At 47.0% G+C, this 21,102-nt stretch overlaps 1 protein-coding gene across 1 annotated transcript in view; it reads left to right on the forward strand.

Moving 5' to 3' along the window:
* The window catches only part of LOC106574788 (neurobeachin), a 293,517-nt gene that overhangs the window by 111,500 nt on the left and 160,915 nt on the right, over window positions 1-21,102 (forward strand). Inside the window, 5 exon segments of the mRNA XM_082974820.1 lie at window positions 7,720-7,846; window positions 13,532-13,651; window positions 17,444-17,590; window positions 20,298-20,354; window positions 20,840-20,980. Coding sequence (XP_082830946.1) covers window positions 7,720-7,846; window positions 13,532-13,651; window positions 17,444-17,590; window positions 20,298-20,354; window positions 20,840-20,980 — 592 coding nt within the window.

The following is a 21,102-nucleotide window of genomic DNA, read 5'->3' on the forward strand; positions in this document are numbered from 1 at the left end:
AGATTCAGTAGATTCTAACAGGTAGTTACCACAGTAGATTCAGTAGATTCTAACAGGTAGTTACCACAGTAGATTCAGTAGATTCTAACAGGTAGTTACTACAGTAGATTCAGTAGATTCTAACAGGTAGTTACTACAGTAGATTCAGTAGATTCTAACAGGTAGTTACTACAGTAGATTCTAGCAGGTAGTTACTACAGTAGATTCAGTAGATTCTAACAGGTAGTTACTACAGTAGATTCAGTAGATTCTAACAGTTAGTTACTACAGTAGATTCAGTAGATTCTAACAGGTAGTTACTACAGTAGATTCAGTAGATTCTAACAGTTAGTTACTACAGTAGATTCAGTAGATTCTAACAGGTAGTTACTACAGTAGATTCAGTAGATTCTAACAGGTAGTTACTACAGTAGATTCAGTAGATTCTAACAGTTAGTTACTACAGTAGATTCAGTAGATTCTAACAGGTAGTTACTACAGTAGATTCAGTAGATTCTAACAGGTAGTTACTACAGTAGATTCAGTAGATTCTAACAGGTAGTTACTACAGTAGATTCTAGCAGGTAGTTACTACAGTAGATTCAGTAGATTCTAACAGGTAGTTACTACAGTAGATTCAGTAGATTCTAACAGTTAGTTACTACAGTAGATTCAGTAGATTCTAACAGTTAGTTACTACAGTAGATTCAGTAGATTCTAACAGGTAGTTACTACAGTGGATTGTAACAGGTAGTTACTACAGTAGATTCAGTAGATTTTAACAGGTAGTTACTACAGTAGATTGTAACAGGTAGTTACTACAGTAGATTCAGTAGATTCTAACAGGTAGTTACTACAGTAGATTCAGTAGATTCTAACAGTTAGTTACTACAGTAGATTCAGTAGATTCTAACAGGTAGTTACTACAGTAGATTCAGTAGATTTTAACAGGTAGTTACTACATTAGATTCTAACAGGTAGTTACTACAGTAGATTCAGTAGATTCTAACAGGTAGTTACTACAGTAGATTCAGTAGATTCTAACAGTTAGTTACTACAGTAGATTCAGTAGATTCTAACAGGTAGTTACTACAGTAGATTCAGTAGATTCTAACAGGTAGTTACTACAGTAGATTGTAACAGGTAGTTACTACAGTAGACTCAGTAGATTGTAACAGGTAGTTACTACAGTAGATTGTAACAGGTAGTTACTACAGTAGATTCAGTAGATTCTAACAGGTAGTTACTACAGTAGATTCAGTAGATTCTAACAGGTAGTTACTACAGTAGATTCAGTAGATTCTAACAGTTAGTTACTACAGTAGATTCAGTAGATTCTAACAGTTAGTTACTACAGTAGATTCAGTAGATTCTAACAGGTAGTTACTACAGTAGATTCAGTAGATTCTAACAGGTAGTTACTACAGTAGATTCTAACAGGTAGTTACTACAGTAGATTCAGTAGATTCTAACAGGTAGTTACTACAGTAGATTCAGTAGATTCTAACAGGTAGTTACTACAGTAGATTCAGTAGATTCTAACAGGTAGTTACTACAGTAGATTCAGTAGATTCTAACAGGTAGTTACTACAGTAGATTGTAACAGGTAGTTACTACAGTAGACTCAGTAGATTGTAACAGGTAGTTACTACAGTAGATTGTAACAGGTAGTTACTACAGTAGATTCAGTAGATTGTAACAGGTAGTTACTACAGTAGATTCAGTAGATTCTAACAGGTAGTTACTACAGTAGATTCAGTAGATTCTAACAGGTAGTTACTACAGTAGATTCAGTAGATTCTAACAGGTAGTTACCACAGTAGATTCAGTAGATTCTAACAGTTAGTTACCACAGTAGATTCAGTAGATTCTAACAGGTAGTTACCACAGTAGATTCAGTAGATTCTAACAGGTAGTTACCACAGTAGATTCAGTAGATTCTAACAGGTAGTTACTACAGTAGATTCAGTAGATTCTAACAGGTAGTTACTACAGTAGATTCAGTAGATTCTAACAGGTAGTTACTACAGTAGATTCTAGCAGGTAGTTACTACAGTAGATTCAGTATATTCTAACAGGTAGTTACTACAGTAGATTCAGTAGATTCTAACAGTTAGTTACTACAGTAGATTCAGTAGATTCTAACAGGTAGTTACTACAGTAGATTCAGTAGATTCTAACAGGTAGTTACTACAGTAGATTCAGTAGATTCTAACAGTTAGTTACTACAGTAGATTCAGTAGATTCTAACAGGTAGTTACTACAGTAGATTCAGTAGATTCTAACAGGTAGTTACTACAGTAGATTCAGTAGATTCTAACAGTTAGTTACTACAGTAGATTCAGTAGATTCTAACAGGTAGTTACTACAGTAGATTCAGTAGATTCTAACAGGTAGTTACTACAGTAGATTCAGTAGATTCTAACAGGTAGTTACTACAGTAGATTCTAGCAGGTAGTTACTACAGTAGATTCAGTAGATTCTAACAGGTAGTTACTACAGTAGATTCAGTAGATTCTAACAGTTAGTTACTACAGTAGATTCAGTAGATTCTAACAGTTAGTTACTACAGTAGATTCAGTAGATTCTAACAGGTAGTTACTACAGTGGATTGTAACAGGTAGTTACTACAGTAGATTCAGTAGATTTTAACAGGTAGTTACTACAGTAGATTGTAACAGGTAGTTACTACAGTAGATTCAGTAGATTCTAACAGGTAGTTACTACAGTAGATTCAGTAGATTCTAACAGTTAGTTACTACAGTAGATTCAGTAGATTCTAACAGGTAGTTACTACAGTAGATTCAGTAGATTTTAACAGGTAGTTACTACATTAGATTCTAACAGGTAGTTACTACAGTAGATTCAGTAGATTCTAACAGGTAGTTACTACAGTAGATTCAGTAGATTCTAACAGTTAGTTACTACAGTAGATTCAGTAGATTCTAACAGGTAGTTACTACAGTAGATTCAGTAGATTCTAACAGGTAGTTACTACAGTAGATTGTAACAGGTAGTTACTACAGTAGACTCAGTAGATTGTAACAGGTAGTTACTACAGTAGATTGTAACAGGTAGTTACTACAGTAGATTCAGTAGATTCTAACAGGTAGTTACTACAGTAGATTCAGTAGATTCTAACAGGTAGTTACTACAGTAGATTCAGTAGATTCTAACAGTTAGTTACTACAGTAGATTCAGTAGATTCTAACAGTTAGTTACTACAGTAGATTCAGTAGATTCTAACAGGTAGTTACTACAGTAGATTCAGTAGATTCTAACAGGTAGTTACTACAGTAGATTCTAACAGGTAGTTACTACAGTAGATTCAGTAGATTCTAACAGGTAGTTACTACAGTAGATTCAGTAGATTCTAACAGGTAGTTACTACAGTAGATTCAGTAGATTCTAACAGGTAGTTACTACAGTAGATTCAGTAGATTCTAACAGGTAGTTACTACAGTAGATTGTAACAGGTAGTTACTACAGTAGACTCAGTAGATTGTAACAGGTAGTTACTACAGTAGATTGTAACAGGTAGTTACTACAGTAGATTCAGTAGATTGTAACAGGTAGTTACTACAGTAGATTCAGTAGATTCTAACAGGTAGTTACTACAGTAGATTCAGTAGATTCTAACAGGTAGTTACTACAGTAGATTCAGTAGATTCTAACAGGTAGTTACCACAGTAGATTCAGTAGATTCTAACAGTTAGTTACCACAGTAGATTCAGTAGATTCTAACAGGTAGTTACTACAGTAGATTCAGTAGATTCTAACAGGTAGTTACCACAGTAGATTCAGTAGATTCTAACAGGTAGTTACCACAGTAGATTCAGTAGATTCTAACAGGTAGTTACTACAGTAGATTCAGTAGATTCTAACAGTTAGTTACTACAGTAGATTCAGTAGATTCTAACAGGTAGTTACTACAGTAGATTCAGTAGATTCTAACAGGTAGTTACCACAGTAGATTCAGTAGATTCTAACAGGTAGTTACCACAGTAGATTCAGTAGATTCTAACAGGTAGTTACTACAGTAGATTCAGTAGATTCTAACAGGTAGTTACTACAGTAGATTCTAGCAGGTAGTTACTACAGTAGATTCAGTAGATTCTAACAGGTAGTTACTACAGTAGATTCAGTAGATTCTAACAGTTAGTTACTACAGTAGATTCAGTAGATTCTAACAGGTAGTTACTACAGTAGATTCAGTAGATTCTAACAGTTAGTTACTACAGTAGATTCAGTAGATTCTAACAGGTAGTTACTACAGTAGATTCAGTAGATTCTAACAGGTAGTTACTACAGTAGATTCAGTAGATTCTAACAGTTAGTTACTACAGTAGATTCAGTAGATTCTAACAGGTAGTTACTACAGTAGATTCAGTAGATTCTAACAGGTAGTTACTACAGTAGATTCAGTAGATTCTAACAGGTAGTTACTACAGTAGATTCTAGCAGGTAGTTACTACAGTAGATTCAGTAGATTCTAACAGGTAGTTACTACAGTAGATTCAGTAGATTCTAACAGTTAGTTACTACAGTAGATTCAGTAGATTCTAACAGTTAGTTACTACAGTAGATTCAGTAGATTCTAACAGGTAGTTACTACAGTGGATTGTAACAGGTAGTTACTACAGTAGATTCAGTAGATTTTAACAGGTAGTTACTACAGTAGATTGTAACAGGTAGTTACTACAGTAGATTCAGTAGATTCTAACAGGTAGTTACTACAGTAGATTCAGTAGATTCTAACAGTTAGTTACTACAGTAGATTCAGTAGATTCTAACAGGTAGTTACTACAGTAGATTCAGTAGATTTTAACAGGTAGTTACTACATTAGATTCTAACAGGTAGTTACTACAGTAGATTCAGTAGATTCTAACAGGTAGTTACTACAGTAGATTCAGTAGATTCTAACAGTTAGTTACTACAGTAGATTCAGTAGATTCTAACAGGTAGTTACTACAGTAGATTCAGTAGATTCTAACAGGTAGTTACTACAGTAGATTGTAACAGGTAGTTACTACAGTAGACTCAGTAGATTGTAACAGGTAGTTACTACAGTAGATTGTAACAGGTAGTTACTACAGTAGATTCAGTAGATTCTAACAGGTAGTTACTACAGTAGATTCAGTAGATTCTAACAGGTAGTTACTACAGTAGATTCAGTAGATTCTAACAGTTAGTTACTACAGTAGATTCAGTAGATTCTAACAGTTAGTTACTACAGTAGATTCAGTAGATTCTAACAGTTAGTTACTACAGTAGATTCAGTAGATTCTAACAGGTAGTTACTACAGTAGATTCAGTAGATTCTAACAGGTAGTTACTACAGTAGATTCTAACAGGTAGTTACTACAGTAGATTCAGTAGATTCTAACAGGTAGTTACTACAGTAGATTCAGTAGATTCTAACAGGTAGTTACTACAGTAGATTCAGTAGATTCTAACAGGTAGTTACTACAGTAGATTCAGTAGATTCTAACAGGTAGTTACTACAGTAGATTGTAACAGGTAGTTACTACAGTAGACTCAGTAGATTGTAACAGGTAGTTACTACAGTAGATTGTAACAGGTAGTTACTACAGTAGATTCAGTAGATTCTAACAGGTAGTTACTACAGTAGATTCAGTAGATTCTAACAGGTAGTTACTACAGTAGATTCAGTAGATTCTAACAGGTAGTTACTACAGTAGATTCAGTAGATTCTAACAGGTAGTTACTACATTAGATTCTAACAGGTAGTTACTACAGTAGATTCAGTAGATTGTAACAGGTAGTTACTACAGTAGATTGTAACAGGTAGTTACTACAGTAGATTCAGTAGATTCTAACAGGTAGTTACCACAGTAGATTCAGTAGATTCTAACAGGTAGTTACTACATTAGATTCTAACAGGTAGTTACTACAGTAGATTCAGTAGATTCTAACAGGTAGTTACCACAGTAGATTCAGTAGATTCTAACAGGTAGTTACTACATTAGATTCTAACAGGTAGTTACTACAGTAGATTCAGTAGATTCTAACAGGTAGTTACTACAGTAGATTCAGTAGATTCTAACAGTTAGTTACTACAGTAGATTCAGTAGATTCTAACAGGGACAGTTATAGTCAGATTGAATTTGCCTCGTATTTACAGGAACCTCTGGTATCTAAATGTCCCGTGTGGCTCAGTTGGTAGAGCATGGTGGTTTGCAACGCCAGGGTTGTGGGTTCGATTCCCACGGGGGACCAGTACGGGGAAGAAAAAAAATGTATGAAATGTATGCATTCACTACTGTAAGTCGCTCTGGATAAGAGCGTCTGCTAAATGACTAAGATCTAATTTGATCAGCATGGCAGGCTGTCAATGTATAATATTCAAAGTGAACATCATTCAGCAGTCAGTGGGCTTTGCCTGCACCTAGAGAGTGTTGTGGTCAGAGATATGTCCTAAATGGGTCCGTGGACAGCCTCTATCTCTGCACATAGCTCTGGTTGTGACCATAGAAATACAATTGAACAGATAGGCCCTACTCCAAAGCCATGTTCGTTGAAGAGATGGCTGTCATTTTGTTAAGTCTAAACTTTTGTAAAAGCTACTATAAGAACGGAACATTTTGATTTGTGTTCCGTATCCCAGCATTACCTGCTCCAGATGACATCATCACAGGGGATGAGCCCTGACCGCCAGCCTGGGAGAGAGCTCGTAATCCCATCTCCCTGGTAACCACCCATTGTCATGGTGACTGCTGAGCTCTCCGAGAAGGGTAGAGAGAGTTGCTGTGTGAGGAATGGAGAGGAGAGGGGGAGAGAGATGGATGGGAGGCTGTGACTGATAACCCCAGAGCCTTTATCATCCTTCCCCAGCAGCTCTCACTTTATCCCCCTGTCTGACACGGGCCTCCACACCACATCACCCCAGGAGACAAGACAGTAATACACTGGCTGTATACGCAGTGGGAATTGCCTTGGCACAGATGTAGACTTAGGCCTGTTTGAAGTGTGTTGAAGGACTAGATGGGGGGGGGGGGCTGATACTAGTGTTGGGCTGTTTTAACATGACCTTTTGATGACCTCTTGTTTCATCTGAAATGCTACAGGGATGACGATGTGTTTTATGTTTCGCAGGATGTTGTAAATTGATTGGACAAAGAGACTTGGTTGAGCTCGGCTGCCTGCTGATATAACATCAAAAAGAGGTTTATCATGAAAATACCGTTTACGTAATGTTTTCTCCCCTCCCTCCCTCCCTCCCTCCCTCCCTCCCTCCCTCCCTCTCCTCCCATCTCTCCTCCCCTCCCCCTCTCCCCCCTCTCTCCCTCCCCCTCTCCCTCCTCTCTCCCTCCCCCTCTCCCCCCTCTCCCCCCTCTCCCCCCTCTCTCCCTCCCCCTCTCCTCCCCTCCCTCTCCCCTCTCTCCCTCCCCCTCTCCCCCCTCTCCCCCTCCCCTCTCCCCCCTCTCCCTCCTCTCTCTCCCATCCCCCTCTCCCCCTCTCTCCCTCCCCCTCTCCTCCCCTCCCCCTCCCCTCTCCCCCCTCTCCCTCCTCTCTCTCCCATCCCCCTCTCCCCCCTCTCTCCCTCCCCCTCTTCCCCCTCTCTCTCTCCCTCCCCCTCTCCTCCCCTCCCTCTCCCCCTCCCCTCTCTCCCTCCCCCTCTCCCTCCTCTCTCCCTCCCCCTCTCCCCCCTCTCCCCCCTCTCTCCCTCCCCCTCTCCTCCCCTCCCTCTCCCCTCTCTCCCCTCCTCTCCTCTCTAGTTTTCGAACCAGTAAAGGTATTGGTTACTCGGCTCACTTTGTGGGGAACTGTCTGATCGTGACGTCGCTAAAGTCCAAGGGGAAAGGCTTCCAGCACTGTGTGAAGTACGACTTTCAACCCCGCAAGGTAGGCACTGCACACACACTGAGGGTCCATCCCAATTGGCTCCCTGTTCCCTATATAGTGCACTACTTTAGATCAGAGCCCTATGGCACCCTATTCCCTATATATAGTGCACTACTTTAGACCAGAACCCTATAGAACCCTATTCCCTATATAGTGCACTACTTTAGATCAGAGCCCTATGGAACCCTATTCCCTATATATAGTGCACTACTTTAGATCAGAGCCCTATGGCACCCTATTCCCTATATATAGTGCACAACTTTAGACCAGAACCCTATAGAACCCTATTCCCTATATAGTGCACTACTTTAGATCAGAGCCCTATGGAACCCTATTCCCTATATATAGTGCACTACTTTAGATCAGAGCCCTATGGCACCCTATTCCCTATATATAGTGCACTACTTTAGACCAGAGCCCTATGGAACCCTATTCCCTATATAGTGCACTACTTTAGACCAAAGCCCTATTCCCTATATAGTGCACTACTTTAGACCAGAGCCCTATGGAACCCTATTCCCTATATAGTGCACTACTTTAGACCAAAGCCCTATTCCCTATATAGTGCACTACTTTAGACCAGAACCCTATGGAACCCTATTCCCTATATAGTGCACTACTTTAGACCAAAGCCCTATTCCCTATATAGTGCACTACTTTAGACCAGAGCCCTATGGAACCCTATTCCCTATATAGTGCACTACTTTAGACCAAAGCCCTATTCCCTATATAGTGCACTACTTTAGACCAGAACCCTATGGCACCCCATTCCCTATATAGTGCACTACTTTAGACCAGAGCCCTATGGCACCCTGTTCCCTATATATAGTGCACTACTTTAGACCAGAGCACTATGGCACCCTATTCCCTATATAGTGCACTACTTTAGACCAGAGCCCTATGGCACCCTATTCCCTATATATAGTGCACTACTTTAGACCAGAACCCTATGGAACCCTATTCCCTATATAGTGCACTACTTTAGACCAAAGCCCTATTCCCTATATAGTGCACTACTTTAGACCAGAGCCCTATGGAACCCTATTCCCTATATAGTGCACTACTTTAGACCAAAGCCCTATTCCCTATATAGTGCACTACTTTAGACCAGAACCCTATGGCACCCCATTCCCTATATAGTGCACTACTTTAGACCAGAGCCCTATGGCACCCTGTTCCCTATATATAGTGCACTACTTTAGACCAGAGCCCTATGGCACCCTATTCCCTATATAGTGCACTACTTTAGACCAGAGCCCTATGGCACCCTGTTAAGTTGTACCATTTGTGATGCTGCCTGAATAGTGATGGGAGGAGATAAGACCTGAACACTGATCCTCAGTCACACCATCAGCACTATCCTGCTGCTACACACACACACACACACACACACACACACACACACACACACACACACACACACACACACACACACACACACACACACACACACACACAGATGGCAGACTTCCCTCATGAGTGGTGCTGAGTTGGCATGCTGTGTGTGATGCTGCCATTTGACCAAAGTTACCTTTTTGTAGGACATCATCCTGGTGTGTGTGTGTGTGTGTGTGTGTGTGTGTGTGTGTGTGTGTGTGTGTGTGTGTGTGTGTGTGTGTAGCAGCAGCTTTGTAGACACCACCAAAATCCTCTACTCTTCCCTCTCCCCTCTCCTCTTCTCCTTATGCTTCTCCCTCCTCTCTCCTCCCTCTCCTCTTCCCCCTCTCCCTCCTCCCTCTCCTCTTTCCCCCTCTCCCTCCTCCCTCTCCTCCCTCCCCTCTCCTCCCTCCCCTCTCCCACAAGCAGCCTAGCCAACAAGGTTGGATTATCTCACACACACCGGAAGAGGGCAAATTTAGGAAAGGAACCCGAGAAAAGAAGAGAGAGAAATTCCCTCCATTATTTAACCTTCTTATGAAGGAACATGATAAGCTGCTGTAGGCCCACATATCAGCCCTGTAACGTGTATCCTCAGCCCTGGAACCTGTATCGTCAGCCCTGTAACCTGTATCCTCAGCCCTGTAACGTGTATCCTCATCCCTGTATCCTCAGCCCTGTAACCTGTATCCTCAGCCCTGTAACCTGTATCCTCAGCCCTGTAACCTTTATCCTCAGCCCTGTAACCTGTATCCTCAGCCCTGTAACCTGTATCCTCAGCCCTGTAACCTGTATCCTCAGCCCTGTAACCTGTATCCTCAGCCCTGTAACCTGTATCCTCAGCCCTGTATCCTGTATCCTCAGCCCTGCAACCTCAGCCCTGTAACCTGTAACCTCAGCCCTGTATCCTGTATCCTCAGCTCTGTAACCTCTATCCTCAGCCATATAACCTGTATCCTCAGCTCTGTAACCTTTATCCTCAGCCCTGTAACCTGTATTCTCAGCCATGTATCCTGTATCCTTGGCTCTGTAACCTGTATCCTGAGCTCTGTAACCTGTATCCTCAGCCCTGTAACCTTTATCCTCAGCCCTGTAACCTGTATCCTCAGCCCTGTAACCTGTATCCTCAGCCCTGTAACCTGTATCCTCAGCCCTGTAACCTGTATCCTCAGACCTGTATCCTCAGCCCTGTAACCTATATCCTCAGCCCTGTAACCTGTATCCTCAGCCCTGTAACCTGTATCCTCAGCCCTGTAACCTTTATCCTCAGCCCTGTAACCTGTATCCTCAGCCATGTATCCTGTATCCTCGGCTCTGTAACCTGTATGCTGAGCTCTATAACCTGTATCCTCAGCCCTGTAACCTTTATCCTCAGCCCTGTAACCTGTATCCTCACGCCTGTAACCTGTATCATCAGCCCTGTAACCTGTATCCTCAGCTCTGTAACCTGTATCCTCAGCCCTGTAACCTTTATCCTCAGCCCTGTAACCTGTATCCTCAGCCCTGTAACCTGTATCCTCAGCCCTGTAACCTGTATCCTCAGCCCTGTATCCTCAGCCCTGCAACCTGTAACCTCTATCCTCATCCCTATATCCTGTATCCTCAGCCCTGTAACCTGTATCCTCAGCCCTGTAACCTGTAACCTCAGCCCTGTAACCTCAGCCCTTTAACCTGTAACCTCAGCCCTGTAACCTGTATCCTCATCCCTGTATCCTGTATCCTCAGCCCTGTATCCTCAGCCCTGTAACCTGTATCCTCAGACCTCTATCCTCAGCCCTGTATCCTGTATCCTCAGACCTGTATCCTCAGCCCTGTATCCTGTATCCTCAGCCCTGTAACCTGTATCCTCAGCCATATTTCCTCATCCCTGTATCCTGTATCCTCATCCCTGTAACCTGTATCCTCAGCTCTGTAACCTGTATCCTCAGCCCTGTATCCTGTATCCTCAGCCCTGTATCCTGTATCCTCAGCCCTGTATCCTGTATCCTCAGCCCTGTAACCTCTATCCTCAGCCCTGTAACCTGTATCCTCAGCCCTGTAACCTGTATCCTCAGCCCTGTAACCTGTATCCTCAGCCCTGTATCCTCAGCCCTGCAACCTGTAACCTCTATCCTCATCCCTATATCCTGTATCCTCAGCTCTGTATCCTGTATCCTCAGCCCTGTAACCTGTAACCTGTATCCTCATCCCTATAACCTGTATCCTCAGCCCTTTATCCTGTATCCTCAGCCCTGTAACCTGTATCCTCAGCCCTGTAACCTGTATCCTCAGCCCTGTAACCTGTGTCCTCAGCTCTGTATCCTGTATCCTCAGCTCTATGCCCTGTATCCTCAGCTCTGTAACCTGTATCCTCAGCCCTGTAACCTTTATCCTCAGCCATGTATCCTGTATCCTCAGCCATGTATCCTGTATCCTCGGCTCTGTAACCTGTATCCTGAGCTCTGTAACCTGTATCCTCAGCCCTGTAACCTTTATCCTCAGCCCTGTAACCTGTATCCTCATCCCTGTAACCTGTATCCTCAGCCCTGTAACCTGTAACCTCTATCCTCTCCCTGTATCCTGTATCCTCAGCTCTGTATCCTGTATCCTCAGCCCTGTAACCTGTATCCTCATCCCTATAACCTGTATCCTCATTCCTGTATCCTCAGCCCTGTAACCTGTATCCTCAGGCCTGTAACCTGTGTCCTCAGCTCTGTATCCTGTATCCTCAGCCCTGTAACCTGTATCCTCAGCCATGTATCCTGTATCCTCGGCTCTGTAACCTGTATCCTGAGCTCTGTAACCTGTATCCTCAGCCCTGTAACCTTTATCCTCAGCCCTGTAACCTGTATCATCAGCCCTGTAACCTGTATCCTCAGCCCTGTAACCTGTATCCTCAGCCCTGTATCCTGTATCCTCAGCCCTGTAACCTGTATCCTCAGCCCTGTAACCTGTATCCTCAGCCCTGTAACCTGTATCCTCAGCCCTGTAACCTGTATCCTCAGCCCTGTAACCTGTATCCTCAGCCCTGTAACCTGTATCCTCAGCCATGTATCCTGTATCCTCAGCCCTGTAACCTGTATCCTCAGCCCTGTAACCTGTATCATCAGCCCTGTAACCTGTATCATCAGCCCTGTAACCTGTATCCTCAGCCCTGTAACCTGTATCCTCAGCCCTGTAACCTGTATCCTCAGCCCTGTATCCTGTATCCTCAGCCCTGTAACCTGTATCCTCAGCCCTGTAACCTGTATCCTCAGCCCTGTAACCTGTATCATCAGCCCTGTAACCTGTATCCTCAGCCCTGTAACCTGTATCCTCAGCCCTGTAACCTGTATCCTCAGCCCTGTAACCTGTATCCTCAGCCCTGTATCCTGTATCCTCAGCCTGTATCCTGTATCCTCAGCCATGTATCCTGTATCCTCAGCCCTGTAACCTGTATCGTCAGCCCTGTAACCTGTGTCCTCAGCCCTGTAACCTTTATCCTCAGCCCTGTAACCTGTATCCTCAGCCCTGTAACCAGCTCTTGTCGTAATGACAGTTTGGAGGTGTATATGAAGACGTTCTGTATTTACACTTTACACAGGTTTATCACACCTACCCCCTCTCTAACCCCTCATCCCTCTCTAACCCTCTCTCTAACCCTCTCTAACCCCCTCTAACCCTCTCTCTAATCCTCTCTAACCCCCTCTAACCCTCTCTAACCCCCTCTAACCCTCTCTAACCCCTCCTCCCTCTCTAACCCTCTCTCTAACCCTCTCTCTAACCCTCTCTAACCCCCTCTAACCCTCTATAACCCCTCCCTCTCTAACCCTTTCTCTAACCCTCTCTCTAACCCTCTCTAACCCCCTCTAACCCTCTCTAACCCCTCCTCCCTCTCTAACCCTCTCTCTAACCCTCTCTAACCCCCTCTAACCCTCTCTAACCCTCTCTAACCCCTCCTCCCTCTCTAACCCTCTCTCTAACCCTCTCTCTAACCCTCTCTCTAACCCCCTCTAACCCTCTCTAACCCCTCCTCCCTCTCTAACCCTCTCTCTAACCCCTCCTCCCTCTCTAACCCTCTCTCTAACCCTCTCTAACCCCCTCTAACCCTCTCTAACCCTCTCTAACCCCTCCTCCCTCTCTAACCCTCTCTCTAACCCTCTCTCTAACCCCCCTCCCTCTCTAACCCTCTCTAACCCCTCATCCCTCTCTAACCCTCTCTAACCCTCTCTCTCACCCTCTCTAAACCCCTCATCCCTCTCTAACCCTCTCTAACCCTCTCTCTCACCCTCTCTAAACCCCTCATCCCTCACTAACCCTCTCTAACCCCCCTCTCTCTCTCCGTTTCAGTGGTACATGATCAGCATCGTCCACATCTACAACCGCTGGAGGAACAGTGAGATCCGTTGCTATGTCAACGGTCAGCTGGTCTCCTACGGCGACATGGCCTGGCACGTCAACACCAACGACGTAAGAAATCGCCCCCCCCCCTCCCCGTTACCGGTAAAACAACCGTGTCCCTGTTCCTGTGTGGGGAATTGAGGCTTTGGAGGTATCTGTTAAATCCTCAACAGCTTTTAACACGAATCACGTGTCCCAATCAAACTCCCTTTTAACCCGTGCCTCCTCCAATCCAATGCTTTTAGAGTGGTGTTTAGCAGTGTTTACTTCAGGAGAAAGGGGAATATGGGGCAGCAGGTAGCCTAGTGGTAAGAGCGCTGGGCTAGTGATCAAGAAACGGTTGCTGGTTTGAATCCCAGAGCCGACTACGTGAAGAATTTATCGATGTGCCCTTTGAGCGAGCCGCAAGCCTAATTGCTCCTGCAAGGCACTCTGGGTAAGACAGTCTACTAACATGAAATGAATTATTGTGGCTGTGACGTAGCATCTGGGGATTTATGACAGGACATTAACAGAATGTTGTTGTATGTCTTTACGTCCTGTGGACGTGTACAGTCAACTTCAGGTTACCAGGTGTCTCAGGGATTTAGTCTATTGTGTCTCTGTGCATGAATAGTGTGATCAATGATCGTTTGGTCTTCCTTAGCGAGTCGATTAGTGATGCCTGGAAGAAGCGTCATACAGTGTGTGTGTGTGTGTGTGTGTGTGTGTGTGTGTGTGTGTGTGTGTGTGTGTGTGTGTGTGTGTGTGTGTGTGTGTGTGTGTGTGTGTGTGTGTGTGTGTGTGTGTGTGTGTGTGTGTGTGTGTCAGGACTGACCACAGAAAGCAACATGAGGTTTTGATCATATCTGGAGCTGACTTCTCCCTCAGGCTGTGAGACGAAGACTGTTATAATGAATTACTGTTGAATGACCAAGACTGTTATAATGAATTACTGTTGAATGACCAAGACTGTTATAATGAATTACTGATGTTGAATGACCAAGACTGTTATAATGAATTACTGAAGACCAAGACTGTTATAATGAATTACTGTTGAATGACCAAGACTGTTATAATGAATTACTGTTGAATGACCAAGACTGTTATAATGAATTACTGTTGAATGACCAAGACTGTTATAATGAATTACTGAATGACCAAGACTGTTATAATGAATTACTGTTGAATGACCAAGACTGTTATAATGAATTACTGTTGAATGACCAAGACTGTTATAATGAATTACTGTAATGACATGACCAAGACTGTTATAATGAATTACTGAATGACCTATAGCTCCCTCTCTCCTCCTCTGCCACCTGTCTCATCTCCCTCCCTCCCTCCCCCCTCATCTCCCTCCCTCCCCCCTCATCTCCCTCCCTCCCCCCTCATCTCCCTCCCTCCCCCCTTATCTCCCTCCCTCCCCCCTTATGTCCCTCCCTCCCCCCTCATCTCCCTCCCTCCCCCCTCATCTCCCTCCCTCCCCCATCATCTCCCTCCCTCCCCCCTCATCTCCCTCCCCCCCTCATCTCCCTCCCTCCCCCTCATCTCCCTCCCTCCCTCCCCCCTCATCTCCCTCCCTCCCCCCTCATCTCCCTCCCTCCCCCCTCATCTCCCTCCCTCCCCCCTCATCTCCCTCCCTCCCCCCTCATCACCCTCCCTCCCCCTCATCTCCCTCCCTCCCCCCTCATTTCCCTCCCTCCCCCCTCATCTATCTCCCTCCCCCCTCATCTCCCTCCCTCCCCCATCATCTCCCTCCTCCCCCCATCTCCCTCCCTCCCCCATCATCTCCCTCCCTCCCCCCATCTCCCTCCCTCCCCCTCATCTCCCTCCCTCCCCCCTCATCTCCCTCCCTCCCCCATCATCGCCCCCCCCTCATCTCCCTCCCTCCACCCTCATCTCCCTCCCTCATCATCTCCCTCCCTCCCCCCTCATCTCCCTCCCCCTCATCTCCCTCCCTCCCCCATCATCTCCCTCCCTCCCCCTCATCTCCCTCCCTCCCCCCTCATCTCCCTCCCTCCCCCCTCATCTCCCTCCCTCCCCCCTCATCTCCTCCCTCCCATCATCTCCCTCCCTCCCTCTCCCCTCATCTCCCTCCCTCCCCCATCTCCCTCCCCCCCCTCATCTCCCTCCCTCCCCCCTCATCACCCTCCCTTCCCCCTCATCTCCCTCCCTCCCCCCTCATTTCCCTCCCTCCCCCCTCATCTATCTCCCTCCCCCCTCATCTCCCTCCCTCCCCCATCATCTCCCTCCCTCCCCCCATCTCCCTCCCTCCCCCATCATCTCCCTCCCTCCCCCCATCTCCCTCCCTCCCCCTCATCTCCCTCCCTCCCCCCTCATCTCCCTCCCTCCCCCATCATCGCCCCCCCCCCTCATCTCCCTCCCTCCACCCTCATCTCCCTCCCTCATCATCTCCCTCCCTCCCCCCTCATCTCCCTCCCCCTCATCTCCCTCCCTCCCCCATCATCTCCCTCCCTCTCCCCTCATCTCCCTCCCTCTCCCCTCATCTCCCTCCCTCCCCCCTCATCTCCCTCCCTCCCCCCTCATCTCCCTCCCTCCCCCCTCATCTCCCTCCCTCCCATCATCTCCCTCCCTCCCTCCTCCCCTCATCTCCCTCCCTCCCCCTCATCTCCCTCCCTCCCCCTCATCTCCCTCCCTCCCCCATCATCTCCCTCCCTCCCCCCATCTCCCTCCCTCCCCCCTCATCTCCCTCCCCCCTCATCTCCCTCCCTCCCCCCTCATCTCCCTCCCTCCCCCATCATCTCCCTCCCTCCCCCTCATCGCCCCCCCCCTCATCTCCCTCCCTCCCCCTCATCTCCTCCCTCATCATCTCCCTCCCTCCCCCTCATCTCCCTCCCCCTCATCTCCCTCCCTCCCCCATCATCTCCCTCCCTCCCCCTCCTCCCTCCCTCCCCCCTCATCTCCCTCCCTCCCCCTCATCTCCCTCCCTCCCCCATCATCTCCCTCCCTCCCCCCCATCTCCCTCCCTCCCCCCTCATCTCCCTCCCTCCCCATCATCGTCCCCCCCCTCATCTCCCTCCCTCCCCCCTCATCTCCCTCCCCCCCATCATCTCCCTCCCTCCCTCCCCCCTCATCTCCCTCCCCCTCATCTCCCTCCCTCTCCCCTCATCTCCCTCCCTCCCCCCATCTCCCTCCCTCCCCCCTCATCTCCCTCCCTCCCCCTCATCTCCCTCCCTCCCCATCATCGTCCCCCCCTCATCTCCCTCCCTCCCCCCTCATCTCCCTCCCCCCCATCATCTCCCTCCCTCCCTCCCCCCTCATCTCCCTCCCCCTCATCTCCCTCCCTCTCCCCTCATCTCCCTCCCTCCCCATCATCTCCCTCCCTCCCTCTCCCCTCATCTCCCTCCCTCCCCCATCTCCCTCCCTCCCCCTCATCTCCCTCCCTCCCCCATCATCTCCCTCCCTCCCCCCTCATCTCCCTCCCCCCTCATCTCCCTCCCTCCCCCATCATCTCCCTCCCTCCCTCCCCCCCATCTCCCTCCCTCCCCCCTCATCTCCCTCCCTCCCCCATCATCTCCCTCCCTCCCCCATCATCTCCCTCCCTCCCCCATCATCTCCGTCCCCCCATCATCTCCCTCCCTCCCCATCATCTCCCTCCCTCCCCCATCATCTCCCTCCCTCCCCCATCATCTCCCTCCCTCCCCCATCATCTCCGTCCCCCCCATCATCTCCGTCCCCCCCATCATCTCCCTCCCTCCCCATCATCTCCCTCCCCCTCATCTCCCTCCCTCCCCCCTCATCTCCCTCCCTCTCCCCCTCATCTCCCTCCCTCTCCCCATCATCTCCCTCCCTCCCTCTCCCCTCATCTCCCTCCCTCCCCCCTCATCTATCTCCCTCCCTCCCTCCTCTCCTCTACAGAGTTATGATAAGTGTTTTCTGGGTTCGTCGGAGACGGCGGATGCTAACAGGGTGTTCTGTGGTCAGCTGGGGGCCGTCTACGTGTTCAGTGAAGCTCTCAACCCCGCTCAGATCTTCGCCATACATCAACTGGGTCCCGGCTACAAGGTATAGGGCTAAACCATTCTACACACACACACACACACACACACACACACACACACACACACACGTACACACACACACACACACGTACACACTAGAGTATGTGGGCAGAGTTGAGTAGTTGGAAATGTTTCTCATTGGTCCTGCTCCTCTAAAAACTGCTGCTCCAAATTCCCTCCATTCATTAAAATCACAATTTACCAAGCACCCATTTTTTTGGGACTACCAGGACCTACGGTTCGGTTTTGAAGTATTGATTTGAATGAAAAGGTTTTTTATTTTAATTAACAACATGAACTTGTTGAATCTATTATACAAACGGGTCTGAAACTGAATGCTGATTGGGTAAAACCGCGTTCCAGCCGGAGTCTATTCCAGAAGTTACCACCGGCTAAATCTATCTGACGTTAAAATGCCTGTTTAACTCTGTTCCACCTGACTACTCAATCCACTTCCTCATCAGCCCAGCCAGGCAATTTATAAACTTGATTTCCACTATTAAAAAGCATCTAGACATTATCTCACATTTTATGTAGACTAACATTTTAGTTTTCAACAGGGGAGATTTGTATAAACCTTGCTGTCTGTCTCTCTGACATTTACAACATTGTTTCAATATTCAAATTCTATCTCCAACTGTCCCATGGTAATGGGGACGAGAGAGAGAGAGAGAGAGAGAGAGAGAGAGGCAGGCAGCGTTTCTCAGCCAATTGAAATCATGAATCAGCTGGCATTATTTTTATGGATATATATATATATATATATAAAAAGAAATGTCAGTTGAAAAAAGGTAAAACGAAACGAAGTGCAGCTAGTTTCAAGTCTTTCCAGTTTCAGTTTGAAGTTGTCATGTTAGCTGTGTTGTTGGCTCGCTCCTCTGAACAGCTCCTCTCCGCTGTTGGCTAGCTCCTCGTACACTGACGAGAGAGCACATTTGTGACTCACAACCTGGATTCGGTCTTATGTAGCAACATTTTAATTTCTCTTTTTTTACATTGGATAAAAGTAGAGACTCAGAGGTACAAAATGGTATTTCATACACTGCATTTGAGGAAACAATGGGGAAAGTAATTCTGATTTGTAAGTTGATGAACTTGTAAACTCACTTTTGAGAAAACCGTTCTTGAATGTCTTGATACTACTACTGGAGAGCCCTGCTTTGTCTACACCCATTCAGCATTGTTCACACCCTCTTAAGCCTTAGCCCCACCAATCTCTTTAAGGCTTGATCCGTGCGTTCTGTACTAACTTGCCAGCTACTTCCAGACATCTAAGAGAGAGAACAGCTCACTGAGCATTACTCTCCCTAGCCTTCAGGAAACTCTCTCCGACGCTCCGGCCTTCAGGAAACTCTCTCCGACGCTCCGGCCTTCAGGAAACTCTCTCCGACGCTCCGGCCTTCAGGAAACTCTCTCCGACGCTCCGGCCTTCAGGAAACTCTCTCCGACGCTCCGGCCTTCAGGAAACTCTCTCCGACGCTCCGGCCTTCAGGAAACTCTCTCTGACGCTCCAGCCTTTAGGAAACTCTCTCCGGCGCTCCAGCCACTGGGAAACTCTCTCCTACACTCCAGCTTTTAGGAAACTCTCTCCGACGCTCCGGCCTTCAGGAAACTCTCTCCGACGCTCCGGCCTTCAGGAAACTCTCTCCGACGCTCCGGCCTTCAGGAAACTCTCTCCGACGCTCCGGCCTTCAGGAAACTCTCTCCGACGCTCCGGCCACTGGGAAACTCCCTCTGACGCTCCAGCCTTCAGGAAACTCCCTCTGACGCTCCAGCCTTCAGGAAACTCTCTCCGACGCTCCGGCCTTCAGGAAACTCTCTCTGACGCTCCAGCCTTTAGGAAACTCTCTCCGGCGCTCCAGCCACTGGGAAACTCTCTCCTACACTCCAGCTTTTAGGAAACTCTCTCCGACGCTCCGGCCTTCAGGAAACTCTCTCCGACGCTCCGGCCTTCAGGAAACTCTCTCCGACGCTCCGGCCTTCAGGAAACTCTCTCCGACGCTCCGGCCACTGGGAAACTCCCTCTGACGCTCCAGCCTTTAGGAAACTCTCTCCGGCGCTCCAGCCACTGGGAAACTCTCTCCTACACTCCAGCTTTTAGGAAACTCTCTCCGACGCTCCGGCCTTTAGGAAACTCACTCCAACGCTCCAGCCTTTAGGAAACTCTTAGTAGGTAACTAGGTTAACCTTAGTAGGTAACTGGGGGGAGAGATGAACGCTGTGTTCATTTGAGTAACACACACGCTCTCCGTTCTATGTCATTCCTCTCTGTCATTCCTCTCTGTCATGCCTTCTTCCTTTTCTTTCATTAATTAATATTTTGTTTTCCCAACCTTTCCCCCTCTACCTCCTCTCTCCCCCTATTGCCCCCCTCTATCTCCCCCTCCTCTTCTATCTCCCCCATCTCCCCCTCTATCTCCCCCTATCTCCCCCCTCTATCTCCCCCTCCTCCTCTATCCCCCCTCCTTCTCTATCTCCCTTTATCTCCCCCCTCCTTCTCTATCTCCCTTTATCTCTCCCCCTCTTCCTCTATCTCCCCATCTCCCCCCTCTTCCTCTATCTCCCCCATTCCCCCCTCTTCCTCTATCTCCCCCCTCTTCCTCTATCCCCCTATCTCTCCTCCTCTATCTCCCATTTTCTCCCTCCTCCTCCTCTATCTCCCCTCCTCTATCTCCCCCCTCGATCTGCCCCTCTTGTATCTCCCCCTGTAGAGCACCTTTAAGTTTAAGTCGGAGAGTGATATCCACCTGGCGGAGCACCATAAGCAGGTAGGCAGGTTATTGAGGAAAACTATGTGGTTTTGTTACCTAGCTACCTTGAAGGGAAACTGATATTTTCTACTTCCCCAGAGTCAGATGAACTCGTTGATATCATTTTGGGGGGTTTTGCATGCATTATGAAGGAAGTTAGAGGTAGTTTCATGAACCGATGCTAACTATCCTTAGCTCAATGACTTGAAGTCTATGGGTATGCTAGCATAGAAATGGTATCTGACTCTGGGTAAGTATAAAAATGTCTTAATTGCCATAATCTTGCTGTATCCCTTTAAGATGAATGCACTGACTGTAAGTCATTCTGGATAAGAGAGTTTGCTAAATGACTGAAATGTGTAATGTAATGTGATGTAATGTAATGTAATGTGATGTAATGTGATGTAATGTAATGTGATGTAATGTAATGTCCTGTAATGTGATGTAATGTGATGTAATGTAATGTAATGTAATGTGATGTAATGTAATGTTATGAACTGCAGGTCCTGTACGATGGGAAGCTAGCCAACTCCATCTCTTTCACCTACAACGCCAAGGCCACCGACGCCCAGCTCTGCCTGGAGTCATCACCCAGAGAGAACGCATCCAACTTCGTTCACTCACCACACGCACTCATGCTGCAGGTCAGTGGGGGGGGGGGTGGGGGGGGGGGAGGGAGGGAAGGGGGGGTTGGGGGGGGGGAGGGGGGTTGAGGGAGGGAGGGAGGGGGGTTGAGGAAGGGTGGAGTGTGTGTGTCCCTGACTTT

Source organism: Salmo salar, chromosome 04 (assembly GCF_965601325.2).
Source record: "Salmo salar chromosome 04, fSalSal1, whole genome shotgun sequence".
Lineage (NCBI taxonomy): Eukaryota > Metazoa > Chordata > Actinopteri > Salmoniformes > Salmonidae > Salmo > Salmo salar.